At 37.8% G+C, this 22,103-nt stretch overlaps 1 protein-coding gene across 3 annotated transcripts in view; it reads right to left on the bottom strand.

The window, feature by feature from the left end:
* The window catches only part of KIF13A (kinesin family member 13A), a 105,512-nt gene that overhangs the window by 60,319 nt on the left and 23,090 nt on the right, over positions 1–22,103 (bottom strand). For all 3 annotated transcript variants that reach the window (XM_036401037.2, XM_036401020.2, XM_036401029.1), the window contains exon 3: positions 4,648–4,660. In XM_036401037.2, the coding sequence (XP_036256930.1) occupies positions 4,648–4,660 (13 nt within the window). The remainder of the gene's footprint in view (positions 1–4,647; positions 4,661–22,103) is intronic.

The raw sequence follows: 22,103 nt of genomic DNA, 5'->3' as shown, positions 1-22,103 counted from the left end.
CAAACAAACCCATAATAATCATCTAACAGGGAGGCCTGAGTCACTGCAGCACAAATAGAATCAGACATCATCATGAATCAGGATGATCCCTGATGTGACTGAGTCAAAAACGTCATTTGGCCACTGAACTGCAAGTAAAATGCAGCAGTTACTCCACCTTGTCTTCAGATATAAGTTGGGGGCATTTTAAATTAACTTTTGTGCATTTGATCATCAAATCTAGGCAAAAAACTATGTCATCAGTAAGAACACAAACCCTTTTCCTAACTTCTACAGTCCAAGAACTATTGTTCCTCTTCTCATATTCAAATTCTATGGAAATTTTTGGCATGGGACTTGCTAACAATATCTGATCTCTCCAATGACCAAATGGCAAGCAATTAAATTACAAAAAAAAAACCCAGACCCTACTGTAAGGACTCAAAACTGACCATTCTTCCCCCCTTAAAACTAAGTGTTATCTGCAGTGGATCACACAGACCAGTTAAAAAGGTTACTTGGCTATACATACTTACACATACTATACATTACTTATGTGTAATGACTGAAATGTCAATACAGCACTACTATAGGCCGATTTAATCTATTGTCCCAGACATTTTCCCCTTGGTTAACACAGAAAATGATGACAGGATCATTCAATGACTTCTAATTTAAACACTGGCCTTGCAAAGAGACTCTTTAAAACTAAAATATGGGCTTGCAGCCAAGTGTTTCTTCTAGAAAAGCAGATTTTATTGGGATGTTTTTAAAATGGTAAAATTGGTCAGACTGGTTTTCAAAAGGTCAAAAAATGATGATGCAACAAGAAGAGAAAAATTCTGCCTTCAGATAAAACTAATGTAAATATAGCATTTTAGTTTGTTTCCATAATAAACATAAAAAAGCTGGGGCATGGATTTGGTCTATTTATAAATTCTGTTCTGGAAAATTGCCAAATCCTTTTAACAGAAGGAACAAGATTACTTTAAAAAAAAAGTGTCAGGCAAAAAGGCAGAAACTGCTGGAGCATGCACTATCTGCAAAACATGCAGAGCAGCTGCAGCTGAACTCCCCCTCTCCATTAAAACAGGCAGGAGAACACTTAAAACACCACTTTGATTAGTGATGACAAAACAGCAACCTTGAACACTCCCAGCAAACATACCTTAAGGGTTCACCCAAACAAAACAATTTTATGGACAAGTGAGACCTTTGGAAAACAGATTGCAAACACAGGAATTAACAGAGTAAAAATAAGGCATACAGGAGCAAGACACATGGTCCCAATCAGCAAGGCTCTTGAACACGTACATCAGGAAGGCATTTTATGGGAAATATCTGTAGGACAGCATTCTACCAAAAGAGTAACCCTTGTACAGAAAGATGATAAAAAAAGATAACTATCTTATATTTTTCTGATGCCCAGTGCAGGAATGGCAGGACAAGCAATCCCAAGTTGAGCATGGAAGCATACTTGGGGTCAAGACACAGAACACATGCCATGAAGAAACAACTAAATATTCTAAATGTTATCTAATGTGCTCCCTTCTTTCTCCTCTCTTCACTGATTATTCTTCCTTAAAATGGAAGTGGTGGGTATTACTTCTGATAGAAGTGTGCAGAATAATTATTTTTCTCTTAATAATTTTTTCCCAGAATTCACTTTCCTGAAAAGGGTATTAATCCACCTATAAACACAACTATCAAAGCCATGAGAAGTTCTGTTAATGTTCAAGTCTCAGATTCACTAGCCAATATTCAAACTGGGCATTATCAGGCACTGAAAACGCCTTTTTAGCAAAAATCTTTAACAACTTGTACCAGAAGTGTATCTACCAGCTATATCAAAACTATTAAAATGTATTTGAACAATGATGTCTGTGACACAAACAGAACTTTTTATACTTCAAGCACCTTATATGAATTAGTCTTTAACTCCATTTTGGAAGGTGTTTAATAGTATTCTTTATTTTCATTAATAGTGTTCTGGGCTTTTAAACAACAGAGGGAATTAACAAGCAAGCCTTTAAAATCTTCTTATTTTCTGCAAGATTCTGTATCTTATACTTCATCCTAGCATCCAAAAGAGAAAGCTAGATAAAAGGAAGCTGCCAGAAACCTGTCACACTAGGGTAGTAGGTTACAAAGCAAAGATTTTTAATGAAGGGATGAACAAGGTACATTCAGCATAATCATATAAAAATGGACATTTATGAGAAACAGCTAGCTGGCAAGTGCTGGATCCTGGTACTACTGTACCCAGAATCAATGTATGTGTGCACATTAGCCTAATAAAGTAAGTTATGTAGGTCATTTCTAGGTTTTATAGAGAACTATACTTGGAGTGTTAGCAACTCTAAGAAATTGTATAAAATATTTGTTCTGGTAACCACAATATTTAAGAAAAACAAAAGATATGGGGCTTTGATTGCTTCAGCAAACACCTGCAGCAGTTTAAGAGAGCTGATGGTTATTTTGCTAAGGAGACAACAAAAGTTATGGCTTCTTCAACAAGGCAAACTGGGATGCAGGTCCATGCATCCATCACATGTGTCAGTGAAAAATCTAGAGTTTTGTCTCAAATTCACCTGTACCTGTGGCTTTAAAATGAAATTGCAGATTTTAATTAGATTTTAAACTAGAGGAGCCATTGTGCCTGCTGCTGCAGTTAGGTATCACAGAATCTAAAAAGAGAGCAAAATAGATGCTCACATTTTAAAAAGCCAAACCAACATTCTGCACAATGTGTTTTCATTAAGGCTCCTAATCAATAGCTAGCAGAAATAATAATTTTAAGGTTTATGCATGTAAGTATACTTATGGAAACTAGTTACAGGTAATGAGCACCATACCAAATATTAACTGCCTGCCTGTTTAAGCCAAATTACATAATTAGTTTCAAAAGGAGTTTAATTTCACATTCATTATTCTTATAAAGTCTAATCCTCAGTATAGGCTAGGCAGAGTCTGGGGCTTCCAGCATTTAGCAATGCATTAGCCAGATTGAACATAATCCCTAACACATTGTCTGTACAGCTATAAAATATCCCAAATGTATGACCAATGCTTAATGGCCATTTCTATATGACCAAGAGATGGCCAATTAATCACATTTTGCTTTCATTGAGAAGCAGTCAGTCTGACAGGCTGGGTGCTGGCTGGTTCCTAAAAAGGAAAGGAAGGGAGAACTGAAGAAGGGAAGTCTTCATTTCAGGGCAGCTGTTCCTACAGCCCTCTTACAACTGCTGATGAAGATAAGTAATACAGGAGATACACAAGGAAATGGCAGACAGAGTCTACACCAGTCAACTTAATGTCCATGGAAGCAATTAAAGAGCTGAAAAAAAAAGTTGGTCACTATGACAAACACAAGACCTGTGATAGGGCTGAAGAAGTGTGGAGAGAAAATCTGAAGGGATCCTGGGACACAGCTCACAGATCTCAGCTCAGAACAATAGTTTTACCTTTGCCACAAAATTACACTTAAATGGAATGTTTGCAGAAATAGCAAAACATAAAGCAAAATAGCATCCCAATATCCTTATATAAATTTTTCTATCACAGCTTCTGAGCTACAAGTGGATTTGGGAAAACAATCTATGCATGGCTGATGATAAAGTAGCCCATTAAAGGTAAAGAGACTTTCATTATTTACAAAATTTTATTTTTAAAATCAACTATGTGCAGTACCCCAAAAACTGTATAAATCAAGAAATCTCATACCACATCTTTACAAACTCAGCAGTGTGAGTTTTCCCCACATGGTACTAACTTTCTTCTGTCTCAATCTGGTAAATATTTCACATAACATCATAAATTTCGGCACTATAGCTTAAGGATATTAATGACCATCCAACTATACCTAACAATAATGTGACATTTATGCACAAGCCTGCAGCTGTTCTGGTTTTGTCAAGGAAACACAAGGCCAAACGTAAGCTTTTACATAATTCCAGAATAACTTTATCAGCCTATAATGGAACACAAATGATGCACTACAGAAAATGAAAGCTCTTGTAAAAACAATGGTTTGTGGGAGAATTACAACAACACAAATGAGAGTTTTCTTCCTTTTAAAAAAATGTTTAACAACGATCAAACTATCTTTTATTACAGATATCAATTGATATAAAATTTTATTAAATGTCCCAACAGGTACATTTCTCCTGCCCTTCCCCTGCACTACCAACAATACAGACAATCTTTTCTAAGTAATTTCTAGTGCACTTTGGCAAATTTTACCCTAATTACTAATTCCTGACTATTGTCAAGTGCAAACAAAAATGGTTTATCTATTACTAGATGGTTTTTGTTGCCTTTTAAAAATAGTGTGTGAACTTTTAAACAGAATTGTTTGTAACAAAATGTTTTAAACACACTATTTATTCAGTCTTTCAAATGTTTTTATGACTGTATTAAAATTTTGGCTTGTCCTGGTCACAGCTTTAACAAGCCATGTGCCTTGCCTGCATGTCAGTTGGATTAAAATATATTCTTCTGAAATTATGAAACTTTTAACTTGGAAGTTTGAAGAACAGATTTTTTTTTTAATGCTTTCCTTTTCTGAAGCCATGTTGTTCACATACTACAGCAATATGCCCAATACTTCTGCAGTGCTCAATATTTTCAAGCAGATACAAATGTAAAAAGAGACAAAATACTTACCTTTGGTGGTTTTCTAGATGATTGGCAATGAACCCAGCAACAGTGATGAGAAGCATGAATACACCATTCATATAAAGAGAAGAGAACAAATAAAAAAAAAAGAAACAAAGTCAGTGTATGTCATTACTATAATTTGAACTTTTTTTAATCCACAATGTATTTAAGAATAATCAGATCAAATTATATTTAAATGAGATACCACATATTTTTCACCAGTAATTACTTAATTACTAATACTCTCCCACATTAAAAAGAAAGTGCCAGATTCCTTATAGATATAAAAATATAACAGAGCTGTGTTCCAGAAGAAAGATAAGTATCTGTTTTGTCATAAAAGATGAAACACAGCCCATCTCTGGTGGCAAATAAACCGAGCTTGCAAACTGGCAGAGCAAGGTGCCAGGGTGAAGCCCCACTGAGTTCAGCAGTGCTACACAAACATCAAGGTAAGAGACAAGCAAATGTTTCTTGCAGAGATTACAGAAGTGAAGAAAAAGAAACCTGTGTAGGCTGTGTTCTCCCCAGTCACAGAAAGCACACACAGTGCACAAGAAACCAGTGCAAAACACCATCACCATTCACACAGCTCCAACAAGTGCTATCACAAATAACACAGGGATGACAAACCCCCAGTCGAAAGACAACAGCTCAGACTACTTCAAATTGTCCTTAAATGCTTTCATGCTTTTGCTGGCAGGTATATGGCCACATTATAAATTCAATCACCTTGGGTTTTTCTGGTGGGAGATCACAGCCCTGTCTCACTGTGCAGCCCTCTGCTCCCTGATGCCAATGCAAGAGAGGAGGTGAACACACAGTGCAGAGCTACACTGACTTAGGCCATTCATCAAAACTACAACCTTAGGCATATGTTTAAATTATATATGGAAATAAGAAATTGCTACTCGCTCTTCACATCAAGGGAAAAAAAAAAGCATGGATGAAGGAAAGAAAAGAAAATGTGGATGAAGAGGAAAAAATACAATGAGAAAGGTCTATAGACGAAGAACACAAGCAGAGAATCCAGTAAGGTTTATAAGATAAGGACACAGATGAAAGGTATAGCAACAGACACAGGACACAAAATTCAAATATATCAAATATATATTTCTGCACTCTCAGTGCAGAAACACCTGGGACCAAGCCATGCCATCATCCACCAGTCTGTACATACCAACCCCACCAAGTTGGGAGGAGGGCAGGGAAGACACAAAGCACTTTGAGCAATTTTCTTAGCAACTCACAATAAAAGGGCTCAGCAAAAAACTCTGAAGGGATGCAAATCCACAAACACCTCTTGCACAATCTTTTCTGCCTACTCTCAGCTCGTACCTCAGATGACACATCTGCCTGAAACAGAAGTTACAGAGCTGGGACACGGGACTGGTGTAATGCAAACATCATTTGCCTCCAGCCAAACCACTCACTGCAGCTTTACACCCTTTCATTAGGGGTGGCTACACAGCTCAGTCCATGGCTAGCTCATGTACAGGTGGCTCAGAAGTTGTGCAGAATGCACTCTTATCTATCTGAAAAATACATTTAGCTCTACCCTGAATATTATCATTTTAATCCATTTTCAGATGTGATGCAATTACAAAGTTATCAGCTTGTCTAGATGTGGGATTCACATTCTCTGAACCTCAGAGAAGCAGTGAAAGAAGAAGAAAAAAGAATTATCAAAACAATTCTTATCTCATTTGCTGCACCTGTGTTGTGCCAAACTGGAATGCATTGTGGAAGATTGTTTACCTGAAGGGAATTGGTAATTGAACTCTGGTTTGAGTGTTTTGATTCATTGGCCAATTGAATCCATGTGTGTGTGTGTCGGGACTGTCAGCTGACAGTCACAAGATTCTGGGCAGTTGAGTTGAGTGCTTTGTGTAGATTCAGTTTAGATGTAATGTAATATAGAATAATATAGTATAATAAAGTAATTAATTAGCCTTCTGATAGGATGGAGTCCTCCTCACCATTCCTCCCAGACATTGGGCGAAAATATCACTGATATCTAAAAAGAGTCCCAGCAGCACCTCTAAACTTCCAAGAGAAGTTCCTATTGAAAGAAGTCATCCAAAGCTTTTTGGAATGCTTTAAAATACAGTCATACCTTGAAAAATAATTTAGGATTATATCAGCTTTACTAGAGAATTCCTTTACTAGAGACTGCTGTACAGATTCAGAAGTCCTAAACAGTTTATTTGAAAGTAAAATTCAACAGAAACTTTACCAAGTGCTTTTTCTTCCTAGAATCATTCTTGTAAGGCCAAATTAGAAAAGGTACAGAACATCACTGAAGCGACTAAATGGTTTGACACACGATTCTTAAGATATTTACTTAAGCAGTGTGAGCCACTACCTTTTTGGACACCTTCTCTAGCTTTACTTTGATGTCTATTTCAAGAAAAGCATAATAGTCACTTTTTAAACCCCTGGTGGATGGCAGAGCTTCCCAGTAGCATCATTGATCTCTGGGATTTCAAAGCACAAGGAGCTGCAGCTTCCTACCATATGTCACATCCAAATGCTCCATATATCAACTCTTATACCAACTCTTAATACCAACTCTTAATACCAACTTCAGCAACTCCCTGCATCACCAACAACAATATGATCAAAGGCCTCTGGAATAAGTCAGCTATATTAACTCACAGGATAGATTTTTAAGCTATTTGGATATATCAGCTAATCAACTCAGTGTAACCATTGTTCTGGCAGTGATTCAGATGGAAGCACTCCAAAATATTTCAATCAAAGGACTCAAACTAGTAACCGAAGAACTGTTTACAGTTTACCAGAAATCACATCTGTGGCAGCTTAAAGATGTGCTATAAAATCCTGCATTAGCCTAACCAATTTTTGACATATATTTTTTTGTTTGCTTTGCTTTCTTTTAAAAAGATGTGCTTCCTTACTTCTTCCCATTTCCAGCATTTTTCAGCCTCATAGATAATTGAAGCTGTCTCAATTTTTACCAAACAGTAACCACACAAATGTGATCATTCAGTGTCACAACTGGGGGCTGGAGAAGCAGAGACACACACACAACACACATATGGACATCAGATCAGAGACACAGCAACTAAAATGTTTATTTCCAGGAATTTTTAATTCCATGTCTAGTCATCCATGGTGTCAGTGACAAGATACAGGTATGCCTTTTGAGTGACAACAAAATCTCCTCTAAAACAGACAGTTAGTATAGACTTCAGGAAATTATCAAAGTTACCTAACCTTGCAATGCATCTGCATCACAGCAGATTTTGGTTTAACCTGATGGGCACCTTCAATCTGTACACTCGGACAGAAGACTGACTTTTTTAACATGCCTGGAATTCAAAACCCAAGCAAATACAACCAGAGTCTGAAAAATATTCTCACAGGTCAAGGGAAAAGTATGGAATTCATGACCACAAAGCCCACTGAACTTCTGGAATTCCTCCTGCCTTTGTCCTTAAGTCTTCATGACTTTAGTAAAATATCACTAGAATGATTTTCTAACTTTACTGAGTCTTCTGTGAGTATCTACTCAGGCTTTTTGTTTCACAACAGTACTAAGCCTCTGCTGCCCTGCTTGGCCGACACACATCAAGATCTCAGAGTGCTTAGCTACCTCAAACTTTAAGCTAGGTAAAGAAAGATAGGTTACAGAGAGTTTTGTGCCAATGTCAACTTTTTATTCTGTTATCTCTTGCAGAAACTAAACTCAATACTTCCCACATTTGCTAAGAGAAGTGACTCACAAAATGTCACTTCTCATGTTCTATGTCAGCACATGAATGAGAAGTCTTCCTGACTACACTCACATTTTCTCTCTAGCACCTCAGCCCATTGCCTGTGACAGCACACCACAAGAGGAGTGCATTTTGCTAATAGTTTAACAGCAGGAAAGGTTCTTTCTTCATTTTTTAAACTATCTTCAATCTCTCTCATAGGAGTCTCCTTTTGTCATACAAAAAGTCGATAGAAGATGACATTGCATATTCTGACTAGAATACTAGTCCCATGCAATAGGAAGCAACAGAAGACACTCTTGCACTATGAGCATCCAGAAGTATGTGATACTGTCATCTTAAAGACTTAGTAACTTTCAAAACAAGACTTTTTTTTTGACCCTTAGTGATTGTAGTCAGTATTCTCAACCAAATATTGCTTCCACCAGAAGGAAAGACATTTTATGCATCAAAATACCTTGAAAGAACTATTTTTTTCCATTTTTTTCATTTCATGCAATGAAGCTTCATCACCCCACCAACCCCCAGCCCTCAGTCAAGAGAGTCACCTTCAACAGGGACAAGGTACATTACAAAACGAGCAGGTAGGCGTAAAACCAGCTACTCCACATTAAAGGACACAGAGGAACAAGGAGTCTCTGAAAAACAGGTCTTAGATTCTTTGGAACATGGATACAGCCCAATTCATCCCCAATTCAACTGCTCTAAGCAGCCAAGTAGGTCACAATTGTACTATAATTATTTCTCATTTTGGAAAGTATTTGGGGTTTTTTTTCCTATACTTTCTCACATTAGTTAATCAAGATGAAGCAACCATAACTAGCTATTTTAAATAACCACACACAGTATCTATGAATGAATGAACCAGATGAGTTTGCAGCTCTTGTAAGCTGACTACACCGAAAGTCAACATCTGAGACACTGTGTTTGAAAAATCTTTTTGCTCTCATCATATGTGCAACCACAGCAAATTCACGGTACTGACTGATTTCCCAAATATGTAATTGTTTACATTTAGTGGTTACATAGTCATTGACATACTCTTCAGGGTCAAGAGAATTATTACAAGCAATTATTAATATACATGAAAATAGAGAAAAGTCTTCAGGTCTTTTTTCAACTTGTCATATAAAATAGTCTTTCCTCTGCAAGCACAAAGATTATCAAATTGCATAGATCATCCTGAAAAAAATAATATTTCTTATATTTCAATGCTTCAGCATCTCTGGAGTCTACAGACCAGCTGTTCAAAACAAGTACTATAGTATTTTTGAGTGGTTTTAAATTTGGTTTAGTTTTTTAAAATCAGGCTGCTTTACAGCTCAGGCCTGTCACCAGCAGTGTGTGCTTGCCTCACTCAGTGGCAGAGTGCAAGGGAGCAGACCTAAGGAAGGAAGGTTGTAAGGAGTGAGCCTCGCTATCCAGGACAGAAGTAACTGCACTTGTTTATCCATGTGTGTGCAGCTTCCAGAGTGGCAGCAGCAGACACAGCAAGCACTCTGCACTCCTAACTGCAAACAGTGTCAATTATGCAGAAGCAGAGAGATCGTGTTTCTCCTATCTTTCACAGTAAGGTCATGCAGATCTAGGCCCTTCCTTGTCTCCTGGTTTATCACTGCAGGCTGTTACCTGCAGGCTTGATACCAAGCGCCTTAAAAAGTGTGGCTTTATATTATTGATGAGCACTGTACTAAACTACTCACAGAAAGATCACAGTCTGCCACAGCAGGAGTTTCAGGTGATTATACTACTTATAGTACACCATTTTCTCTACAAAGAACACAGAAAAAGGACAGTTATTTGCCCATTTCTCCCATGAATTTTCTAAACACGGAGTAAAGTAAATGGCAGGGGCAATGTCCTTAAAGGGAACAGTATCCCACGTTTGTGCTTGTCTGGGGGGTACCTCCTGTACAGCTGCCTAATGAAGCTGGTATCACGATTCCTTCGTGCAATTCTTGGAAGAGTCACTTTACATACTGTGTGAACACACATACATACACAAATATAAATAATTAGTTATTTTATATTCTTGCATAAGGTGAGCAGCACATGCCCTGTTTAATTCTCCTACCCAGCAAAAGCCTGTTCTATAGACAAAACAATCCTTTGAAGAACAGCAAAAAAAACCCCAAACATTTTAACAAGCAAAGCAATTTGAGCAAGTGCCTGCATAATAAGGTGGTAGCTGATCATAATCAGAAACACCATGAGAAACAGACACATACTCTAATAATAAGTTGTTCTCACACACTTTATGGAAACCTACCACACACAAAGAGACAAAAGTCAGACACTGAAATCAGAACGACAAATATTGCAGTGCAAGTTAAACAAAACAGACATTACAGTAGCAGAGTGACTTCCATGACACAAAGGAAACAAAGAAGCTTGGATATTTCACCATAACAGGGTTCCACTGAAGTTCAGTCACTACAGCAAGGAAACAAATCATAATCTGCAGGTTATGAAAGCAACCCAAGCTCATTAAAGTAGGTGAAAGGCATAATATTCTGACATTTACAAGATGGAAGACAAAGTGACAGCTGTCCAGGAACATCATTAGCTGCTAACTTACCTTCACTCCCAAGTTCTGAGTATTTTTGCTGCCCAAGGCATTATTATTCCAAGGCCAACAATTTGTTGATGTGAAGTTCAAGTGTTTCTAACCTTTACACAGAAGCCTTGATGTCATATAAAAACGAGTTTCTATTGACAGCCCAGAAGAAGACAGATACCTGGCCTGCATGCAACTGCACATCACTCTGCAAACAGCAACTGCCTTAAGAGAGCAGTCACCACCCATCAGTGGAAAGATTAATTTATTGCTCTGCTAGAAAATTCGCTAAAAAACTAAAATCTGAATACTGTCCCACACAAAATAAGTTGGAGTTTTAACAACCCATTCCAGTTAATTTGTTTAGTTTCACTGAAAAGGCAAAAACTAACTAAAATTGTCACTCTGCTCTGAGACTCAAGAGCTTTAATGCAATACTGCTGAGACCCCATCTAGAACCCCCCAAGTTTAATGATCTATTTTCACCTAGTCTTTAATCATACTAATTCAAAACTTACCCAAGACTCTAGTTATGGTAATGAAAACCTGCTACACCAATTACAAATATAGTATAACCACAGGGATAACAAGCTTGCTCTTACTAACATCCAGCTATAGCCTCATGACAAAGAGGCAAAGGAAAGTCTACCTAATATTCCCAGGTACATTAGCAAGTAGTCCTGTCCCTTTTAGAACCCATTCTTTTCCCCTCCATTTCAATAAAACTGCAAGTACAAGAATCTAAACAAGTAGATTTTTACCACCTAAACAGGTTTAACTAATCAGGACAAGGAAATGAGGGAGGGGAAAAAATCTCAGAAACCAAGATCTATCAGCCCTTAAGGGCAGTCTCCAATGAATGATTCTTAGCCTGAAAGCAATGAAACTCCTGTCAGAGCAAACATGCTACAGGTCTGGAAAGTATGTGGAAACATATTCTAGGAGTGCTAATAAAATTGCAGTGGCATTTATTAGGCACCTGTTATTCTTATCCTGTTGCATTTATTACCAGTGCTCTTGAGGAGAAAACACCCCAAGCATTAACTGGCATTTCATCTCTGTGCACAAACGCTATGGAGACTCTCACACCCAGCACATCACTGCAGTTGGCTACTGACAGCTATTAACTACATCCTAAGTTTTCCACATCAGTGGAAAATGTCCCCTTCCAACACTACTGCTCCTTTAGCATTCCTTCAGAAATGCTGCTTGTAACAACCATCAAAACACCAGTGAAGATATACCCCTTGTAGAAGTAGCACTTAAAGCTTTTGAAAAATATACTGCAATTTTATCACTATATACAGTACTTAATCCAAGACAGGTGACTTCCAAGGTATGTGAAAAAAATTTGATAAGCAACACAGCATTTTATAAATGAAATTTAACTTTGTTAGTTTGCTGGTTCAAAATTCAGGCATTACAATTTCCTGAAAGGACATAAACAGAGCAATTAACAGCTTCACTGACAAGGCAGAAGACAGAAGATCTCTCGTCAGTAGAAAGACTGCGTACCAGAAAGAATTAAGCATAGGTGTTAATCAAATAACTGGATCAGAACTTTGACTGTAACACCAGACTTTCCTCAACAAATGGAAAAAAAAAAAAAAAGAACCCACTCTTTTGAATGCAAGATAAGCATATTTTTCATACTCAATCAGGACAAGGATATTGTTGAGAAGTTCTGCATGTGCACCAGTCCTGCATGTGTTCTGATGGGACAATAGACAAGAACCCCCAGGTTTCACTGTCACATTCCTTTGTCATAACAGGGAAAACTACCATTCAATTGTCATCTACTTTATTTTACTAATGAGATTTCAAGAGAGATGTTAATTGGATTTGACACTTCATCCTTTCACACAGCTCTGCAACCCTATGTTAGCATTCTTCAAACAGCTGCAGTATGAAAAAGTTATCTGAGATTCAGCAAAACTCACAGATTACTGATTTTGTTTCATCCTAGCCTGTGTTTTTATTGACATGAATATTAAATGAACTTATTAGAAGGAAAATACTGTTCATTAATTTGTAATTAAAACTAAGGTCTGATGACAATATACTTTAGCACAGCAAATTCACCAAAAGCATTTTGCAAAAAAAAATAGTGCATCTCAGCTGGCTGCAACACTAGCTGTTTTGGTAACTATGAGATGACATTATTTGCTTTAACAGCCAGCATCAACAACTGCTGCCATTTACCAGAAAGTGGACATAATACAGAGAAAGAAGATGATGGTGATTCATGGGATGAATAAGGTTTATTGTGTGGGACAATATACCAAGAATGTCAACTCAAATCAACTCTACATAAATAGTGAGTAAGATCTCCTGAGCTGTTGCAGGACAAACACCTAAAAGTAGTGAGGACTTAATTTTTCTACAGCACTCATGCAAGCAACACCTCTAGAAATCTTTCCACAGAGCTCTGCAAAGCTTAAGAAGCAACCCAGTGCCATGAAATGAACCACACAATTAATCCAAAGGCTAGAAAAATTCTTCATTGTGTGAGCTCCAAGTGTGCCAGTTAACAAATCAGGCAGGTAACCACCTTTACAGAGAGATAACATCAAGCACTAAGTTACTGAATCTATCATGGAAAGGTACAACCTGAGAGCATTTCTACAATCTGAGAATAGATAATTCCCAGCAGAGATGATGGCAACTGCTATGGCACTCAGAGTTTGTTTTTTTCATCTGAGGACCTCTGACAGAGGTTAGATGCCTTTCTAGTAGACACCAGAAACGTAAAAGAAAACATCCTACATGACGAGGGACGTGAGAAAAAAAGTATTTAACAGGCTCCCCTTCTCCAGTGAGCTGTGAATTTGTGACAATTTCCATAAATATTGTTACTTTGAGCCACAACCATTTCAGTTTTTTGCAGCAAAGCTTGCAGGTCAGGCCCCTCTAGCAGGCATTATGGGATGTATGTAATGTGTACTTGATGGAAATGACAACCACCTCCTTGTCAGATGCTTTACAATAAATCACAAATTACAGGAGTGACAAACACACCACCCTTCTAACAAAGAACTACAACAAGCATGGAAAAAAAAGCCAAGATCCCTAAGTCTTCCTGGACTGAAAAATGAAGTACACACTGCTTTTGTACAACAAAATAGGAAATATTTAGACTTGTAGCAGCACTAAAAGTCTAACATCTTTGCAGGGCTACAGAAACAAGGATCATCTTATGACTGATATATATTAACTTAACAGACAACAAATTAAAAGACCCAAATGATATTTCAATCCAATATTAAGAAAATTCTTTTGCTAGATCTAATTGAATTCTAAATGGTTGAATTAATGTTCTTAAAGAAGCCTGGCTTGATATGATGAAGAATAATAAAATCACAAGGAAAAAAAAAAGTATTAGGAACTGGAATATTTTTCCTATGAGGAGAGCTGGCATTGAGGAAGCTGGCATTGTTCAGCCTGGAGAAGAGAAGGCTTGAGGGGAATCTCATTAAGGATATAAATATCTGAGGGAGGGTGCAAAGAGGAGGGAGCCAGGCTCTTTTCAGTGGTGCCCAGTAACAGGACTAGAGACAATGGGTACACATTGAAACAAAGGACGTTCCATTTTTTCACTGAGTGTGATCAAGCACAGGCACAGGCTGCCCACAGAGGTTGTACACTCAAAAGCTGTCTGGACACAGTCCTGCTCAAGTTGTTTTAGGTGGCCCCTGCTTGAGCAGGGGGGTTGAGCTGGGGGTTCAACCAGATGGCCTCCAACCTCAACACTCCTGCAAAAAAAGCTAAAATCACTTTTTAAAGATGTGGTACACAGCAGTAGCATGGATGTTACATATACAAATATATGACAATATAAATGTATAAAATATAATCTGCAAGGCTTGATACTCAGGAACTTTTAAGCATTACTGTAATTCCAGACTTGTGTCAATTTTAAAGAAATCAATTAAAAAACACATCTAAAAATCCTTAATTATATGTTCCCATACCAACCCATATATAGCAGTTTCACACACACACAAAAAAAAAAAAAGTCAACGTAATATAAAATTTGTGGCAGCTCAGAAACCTTCAGTGGGGTTTCATACCTGGCTTTTATGACCAAATTTTTTCCACATCTCTAAAAAAATACAAGCAGTCTTCTGTGAAGAATATTATTCACTGTGCTCATCAAGTGAAGTTACCAGGCAAGGCTGGGAATCCAGGTTTCACCTCTTGATTTTCACTGAACAAGCTTTGACAGTACTACTTTTAACATCACAGTAGCAAATTCTCTAGTTCTAAGCAGATGGTCACAGCCATTACTAAGAAAGTGACAGTACAGCTGCAGTGGAAATGAAATGCCTGAAGACAAACTCTGAAAAAATACTCAGTAAGACTGAGAAGGGATAAGGTACAAATTAGAATGAATCTTAAAAGATTTGCATGTGCAAGTCAGCAATGTAAATGGGTAAAACAGACAAAGCTGATTTACTGCTGACTTTACATAGAAACTCTCCTATAGAGGGAAGACAGTTACAGCTTTCAAGTGCCTCAGTGGAGAATGAGTCCACAGCTAAATGCCAGCATTTGTAGTGCTTAACTCAAAAACAGAAGAGCAGCATAATTTATTTGTTTTGTTACAATAGACTTCACTTTTACAATACCCAAAAGAGTTGGCCTCTGTCCCATAAAAATTTCAATTCATTTGAAAACCAACAGCAATACTACAGTGTAGGTCAAGAGTAAAATTCCGGATTAAGTATTATATGCAGTTTTCGATATAAGAAATGGTGATTTCAAAGAGTAAATGTGAACACACAGGATTACAAGCACAGCAAGAATGCAGTTTAGAAGATAGTAGAAGAAGTCATCTCAGACCTCACAGACACTGATGGCTTTTAGAAAGTCTAGAAAGAGGTCAAAATATAATGGTACACAAGTCATTAATGTGATCAGACACTTAGGAACCAAAATGGATTTTCAGTATTTCCTGAAAAGACAGAAACAAAAAATATTTGTGTCTATTCTTACAGCTAAAGAGTGAGTTTACATCTGCCAATACACCTTAGCTGGCTGAATAAAGCAATAAAACAGAGAGCAAGAATCTCCATGTCATATAATCTATAACTGTCACAGGCAACAATGCCATAAAGTCTTTTGAGATTGAGTAGCCTTCCATGAGGCAGAACAGCATTGACTTTGAATTATTTTGACTCATTCTCCTGCTGTCCAGAAAGCTTTCTCAAATGTTGATAGTGAAGAAATTGAATAAATTTATTTTGTTCTTGTACCAACACTGTCCTGTAATTTTACCCTTCAATCAAACTTGGCTTTCTACACATGCTGTCATATGTTGCACTTCCCTTGCAGCTCAAAACACATTTCTACAAAGGGAGGTTTTGCAGTTCTCTCCTCTTCAAATCGGTTTGAATTTATACTTCTTAAGCACAGTGAACCTAAAATGCAGAGAACACAGCAAAAGCCCAAAACATTACCAAGTCCAATCCTACCAAGAGTCTCTCAGAATGGCATTGTTCCTATGCTGCATTCGTACGGAGCTGTTCATGAAGGAACATTTGCACTTTAAAAAATTGGAAAATACAGGAAAAAAAATCTTCCTTCACAGAAAGCATAACTCTTTCCAGACTTTGCTATATCCCTTCAGTACTCTTGAAGAACTGTTGCCTAACTCTCTTCTGTGAATTGCAAAGGGAAGAATCATGACACATTTTGGTTTGCATTAGAGACCAGAAAGGAGGTGAGAACCATAGAACTTGCTGTATTTTAGAAACCTGAAGCTAGAAAAAAACTTTAGGAACTTTAGCTAGCAATTTTTTTCTGAGACTATCTCAGACAAATGAAAACTTTGAAAGCAGAGATTGCATCTTTAATTAGGCTGCAGGTGAAATAGTTTTATCTCTGCAAGAGTTGGGGGAGGAGGAAAAACAGGTAAGGTTTCATGTGTGTACACTCTTTCAGGTCTGAAGCAGACTGAGTAAGCTTCAGACTAAGACACTGGCAACAGTTGCTCTAAGAATACCTCAGTGTAACTGCCCAAGAGGCAAAGCCAGTTTAAGGAGTTTCTGCCCTCCTCCAACCTCTTGTTCCTAGCTCCAAACCACAGCCTCTCACCGTGCTGTACTTCTGCTCTACTTCTGCCAGAAAAATGCAAGGCAATGAGAGGACTGGGGGAAGGTTAATTTGCTTTGATGTTTTTTATTTGAAAAATTATCTTAGTTTTACAGAACCAGAAACCAGCTGTACCAATGCAGGGAATGTACACAGCAAGCATCAATGTGCAAGGAACCCAGGGAGAGGGGGTGAAGCTGTACTGGCTGTTAGACCACTGCATATCACAGAAGGGGCAGATCCTGCCTCTGACAGCCATCAGGTCCTTTAATCAAGCTACCTGATGAACACAGCAAAAAACCCAGCAGCAGCCTAGTGCAGCTGCAAAACACAGGTGTTCTCACCAGCCATGGACAGTGAGAAACTACAGATAGAATTGACTGGTATGTTTAACCTTAATGGCCTTCAATGACTCAGTTTTTATATATTAATTTACCTAACCATTCTTTAAATCAGACTTCTGAAAGTTGAAATCCAGTGGCAAAGCACACAGTTATAGACATATCTTTGTACTTGCTCTGAATCCACATTCTGATAATTTAAGTTAAAGTCCCACAGTTCTTGTAAGGCAACGGGCAGTAAATCCTTTCTCCTGTTGTTCATGGATGTACAGATCTCTAACCATATCCCTTTTCCCTCCCCAAGATGTCTTCTTCTAGACTAAAGACTTCTTTATTATTGGTTCTTCATGTAGAAGTGCTCTGTAAGCTCACCACCCTCACTGCCATTCTCTCTCTCTTCCCAGTTCCAGCAGACCTTTTTGAGACAGGAGGGCCAGAATAAAACACAATGGTGAAATAGTCCTTTGCAGCTGTCCAGAGACATGAAACTCCCTCCCTCATTCCCTGCTCTCTCCCAACATGCTTTCCCAGTAGGTCATGTCAGTCTCTTGCCATTTTTCACCCACTTGCTGAGCACTGAGCTGAGGTTCCCCTCAAATGAGCAAAACTCCAAAGTGATTTGCCTGGGAACAGGGAGCCCAGAAACCATGGCTGGGTACATAAGGTCAGCAGAGCTTTGTGCTTCACAGTGAGTTTCATGTATCCCTTCATCATTCAGCCACAATCCACCTGAAGGTCATCCCACAGTTTTCTGTGGCTGCCATGCTCCAAAACCAACCACAGCAACACCGTCTTGCCAATATATTCCATCACACCCATATCCACCCCTTCTGCCCTTCATTTATAAAAGAAGAAATACCAGACCAAGCAGAGACTCTTCAGGACTCCACACAAGATGTTCAGGGGTGAAAGAAAGGATTTTGGCTGGACACATGGCTCATTCCTGCTGAGTCTGTTACTTTTATTAAGTGGAGGAAACTAAAAGTCACAAATCCATGGGTTGTGGCTGGCTTCTTTTCTTCCAAAACACTTGAAGCACGAATATCAGTGCCTTGATAGCTTAAAATAACTCACTGGAACTGTAAAATTATTTTGAGTATTGAATCTTCCAGAAGCCTTTATAAAAACAGGCTAAGGAAACTCGCACATCCCTTCCAAATGGAGCAAAATCATGTGCAAAACCTTGGCTAAACTATACTACACCCAATACCATTCATATAGGAATTGCCAGAAAGCAACGTAGAAAATAAGTTTGAATCTTAAAAATGTTTTTGCTAGACACTAGGTTTTTACACTAAATTAAGTGTTGATAAGTTAACTACAGAACATCTTGGTAAGCTCCTCCCAATTATCCGAAATGATGATGCCATAACTAGAACACCATTTGTTTCAGAAGAAAAAGATGCAGATTAAAAACACGCAGCGCTTAGAAAAGAAAGTGATACAAAAGTCCAAAATCAAAATGACAGTACTGAGTTTTGACATATCCTTCAAAAGTAAAATATCCTTCTACCTTTGGACCTGTACATACAATCAAATCTAAAGCTTGGGACATGAAGCAATGGTCAGTACTCTTTTTAATTTAAATATATTGCAAACAAATTATGTGGCATCATCCAGTTCAAAAGCTGCATCCAAGAAATTGTATTCCAGAAGAAAAAAAAGTAAGGCTAGAGACAGCATATCTAAGGGATTGAAAATATTTGCTTTCAGTTTTCTTCTCAACAGGCTGCAATGGAATATTATATAAATATCTTATCTTTTCTACTCCTCACTTTCCAAATACTAAGATCAAGATAAGTGAAAAGCTTTCTTCAAATACAGCTTTCCATATCTATTATTATAGTATAAACTGAGTGGCTACATTCTGGGATTGCAATTTTGTTTTTATTTAACGTACATTGTGCTACCTCTGACAAAAATGGATGTTCTTTGCTTGCCCTACTGAACAAACATGTACCTTCTCCTCTGTGCAACACCTGTAGGTAACTAGTCAATAGAAAATAAGAAATACAATTATTTCATATTTCCTATGTCTTTCCTAATCTAAACAACCTCTTTGTAGGCAATGGAACCTATCCTTAACAAAAAGAACCAAAGCTCAAAAGCTCAATACAACATTTCCTTTAGTAATGCATCAGTTGCATAAAAATTACTGTCATGCTCAGGCAAATATAAGTTAACTGCACAACATAATGATATATAAAAGTGGTAACCTTTCAATAGAAACCCAGTTTTTCCAAATAGCACCTTTTTAGACTAACCCACATAAGGCACTTAGGGTAATTCCTTTAGTAACTCTGAGAACCATAGCTCTTGACTCTTGGGTAGCTACAAATAGATAAACTTTCTCTACAGTGCTGCAAAAAGTATCAAGCATTTTCTAAATCCTGTCTCACTCAAAAAAAAAAATCCCTGGGGAAAATACCATTGTATACACTAAATCAAATGCAACCCTCCTTGTCAAGAAAAGGCAATAATATCAGATTCTACCTAGGAGGGAAGGAAAGAGGGAGTGATGGCAGGAAGTGGAAGAGGAAGTTTTTTTTTCCTTATAGAAGAAAATGACCATCAGTGGTCATCAGGTGGAAGACAGAAATATTCCCTTTAGGCAGCTGACCAGAACAAAATTAAAAAAAAACAAAACTGTTTTTTTTTCCTTTTTGCCTTGACATATTTTATTATAACTACACATAAGTGGTATTCTTTTCCTGCCAGTTTGATTATTTTCTGCTCCTCCTTTTATACTCTCCTCAGATGAAATTGTTTGGTTGGGTTTTTTTTGGTTTGTTTTTTTAAACACTGTGCTAATGAACTGGAGTGAACCGAATAAAACCAAAGAACACTGGAACAAAAAATCTGGAATATTGCCAACATTAATTTTGGCCAGTATTCTTATCAGAGTCTCTAACTGAGCTCAAAATCATTTATGGCTTGAACATTTTGGATTAAACACCACTGTACCAGAGCAAACTCACAAACTACAACATTGCAGTTTCAGTTTTCTGTCTATTCTTTGACCATTTTCCATGGATACTTTTCAGATCTTGTTTTAACTACCATGTGTTTTAATATTTGTTGTAGCAACATGATAATGAAAAGTATACAAGTCACTGCAATCACATAACTCTTCCAAAAATACAAAGACAGGATTTATTCCAGTTGCAGAGGAGTCACATCCTCAATCTCCAAGCCAAACTTTATGTTAGGCACTAGGTATACAGCTTAGAAAGAGAACTGTATAATGGAAATACTGAGAAGCTCTTTGCCATAGCATCACTGGCAATAAAAACACCCAAGATTACAAACAGTATCATCATGTGAGCATTCCAGGCCAGCCTATAAATAGAATTCAGAAAGAACTGGCCTCTCACAAATACTGTGCCTCAGTATTTTTAGTGTATCCGCTAAAAATACCAAATATGTTCAGTAAAGTAAGTCCCTCTGAGTTTTGTGAATTAAATACCTATTTACACATTCTATCTCTTTTATTTAGCTGACAATAACTTACGATGGACTTCTAACTGAACAAGTGTATACTTTGCATGTCAGTGTTACCAGTATCTGATTTATCCATGAATATGCATATATTTCTGGATAAATCACTTGTTTCCTTGATAGTACAGAAATACCATGACTAAGGCTGTCTTGATCAACATCAGGATTAGATCTTATGATTCAGTAATTAATTTAGGATTCCAGCCACAAAAGCAAAAAGACATGATTATGAAGAGATTCTTAGGAATAAGATGCTCATCAGCAGCTACCTAGACAGATGATAAAAATACACATTCAGAAAAAAGATTTTTTTTTTTTGGTACAAAAAACCATATTATTTCAATACAGTTAATTATTTTTCCAGAAAGAACAAGAGAACAACAGATTCACACTAATGGTTACACCATGTACTTATACAATAGAGGGAGTGGACACATTCCTCAGGTAGCAGATCAGTAGTACGCAGCATTTCAGAAACAATCAGAACTTCCTGAGAGATAATGGAAAAGATCATTCATGGATTACTCAGGATAGGCTTATTCATTTTGCTTTGCCAAAAAAGGAAGGTGTTGGACACTCTGGGAAAAAAAAAAACAAACCAAGTTACTTGAAAGTATTAATGACTCAAAAGTTTATCAGTGGCTGTAAACATCAATTTTAGCACTTCATGTGGATATAGCCAAAGAAACATATTCTATACTGGTCTGGTGTCTCTGCAGCAAGTCGCACACCCTGCTTTTTTTCTATACTTCACCAGCTTCTGTAACACTATCTCACACACCAACCACTTCATTCACTGTAAGAAACCAGTGACAATACAGTTGAATGGAGAAGAACGAAAAAAAGAACTGGAATTAAACACATCCCAAACTATCTTCACTTGCTGTGGCATTAATCAAGCTGCCCATGCCAAGCACTTTAAACTTCTGCAGACCTGCTAGAGATTTCAGCTTGGCACAGGAGCAGGCATCGCAAGGAGTGCTCTGAGTGCCAGCCTCTTCCCTGTAAGGCCCAGAGCAAAGCCTGGCTGTGGCTCAGTAACCTGTTCTGGAGAGATTCCCAGCAAAGCCCTGACACCTGAGCTGCAGCACACTGAGCTACTACAGACTCCAGGGAGGGACCCAGACCCAGAGCTGAGGACCAGAGTCAACCAGCAGGATATCCAAGCAGCACTGCACATACACCATAGTGCCAAGGAGGGTGGGAACTCCTGCAGAGTCTCCTCCTGTTCCC

This window comes from Molothrus ater, chromosome 1 (assembly GCF_012460135.2).
Source record: "Molothrus ater isolate BHLD 08-10-18 breed brown headed cowbird chromosome 1, BPBGC_Mater_1.1, whole genome shotgun sequence".
Lineage (NCBI taxonomy): Eukaryota > Metazoa > Chordata > Aves > Passeriformes > Icteridae > Molothrus > Molothrus ater.
Note: the sequence above shows the minus strand (reverse complement) of the source record. Positions and strands in the feature narration are given on the sequence as shown.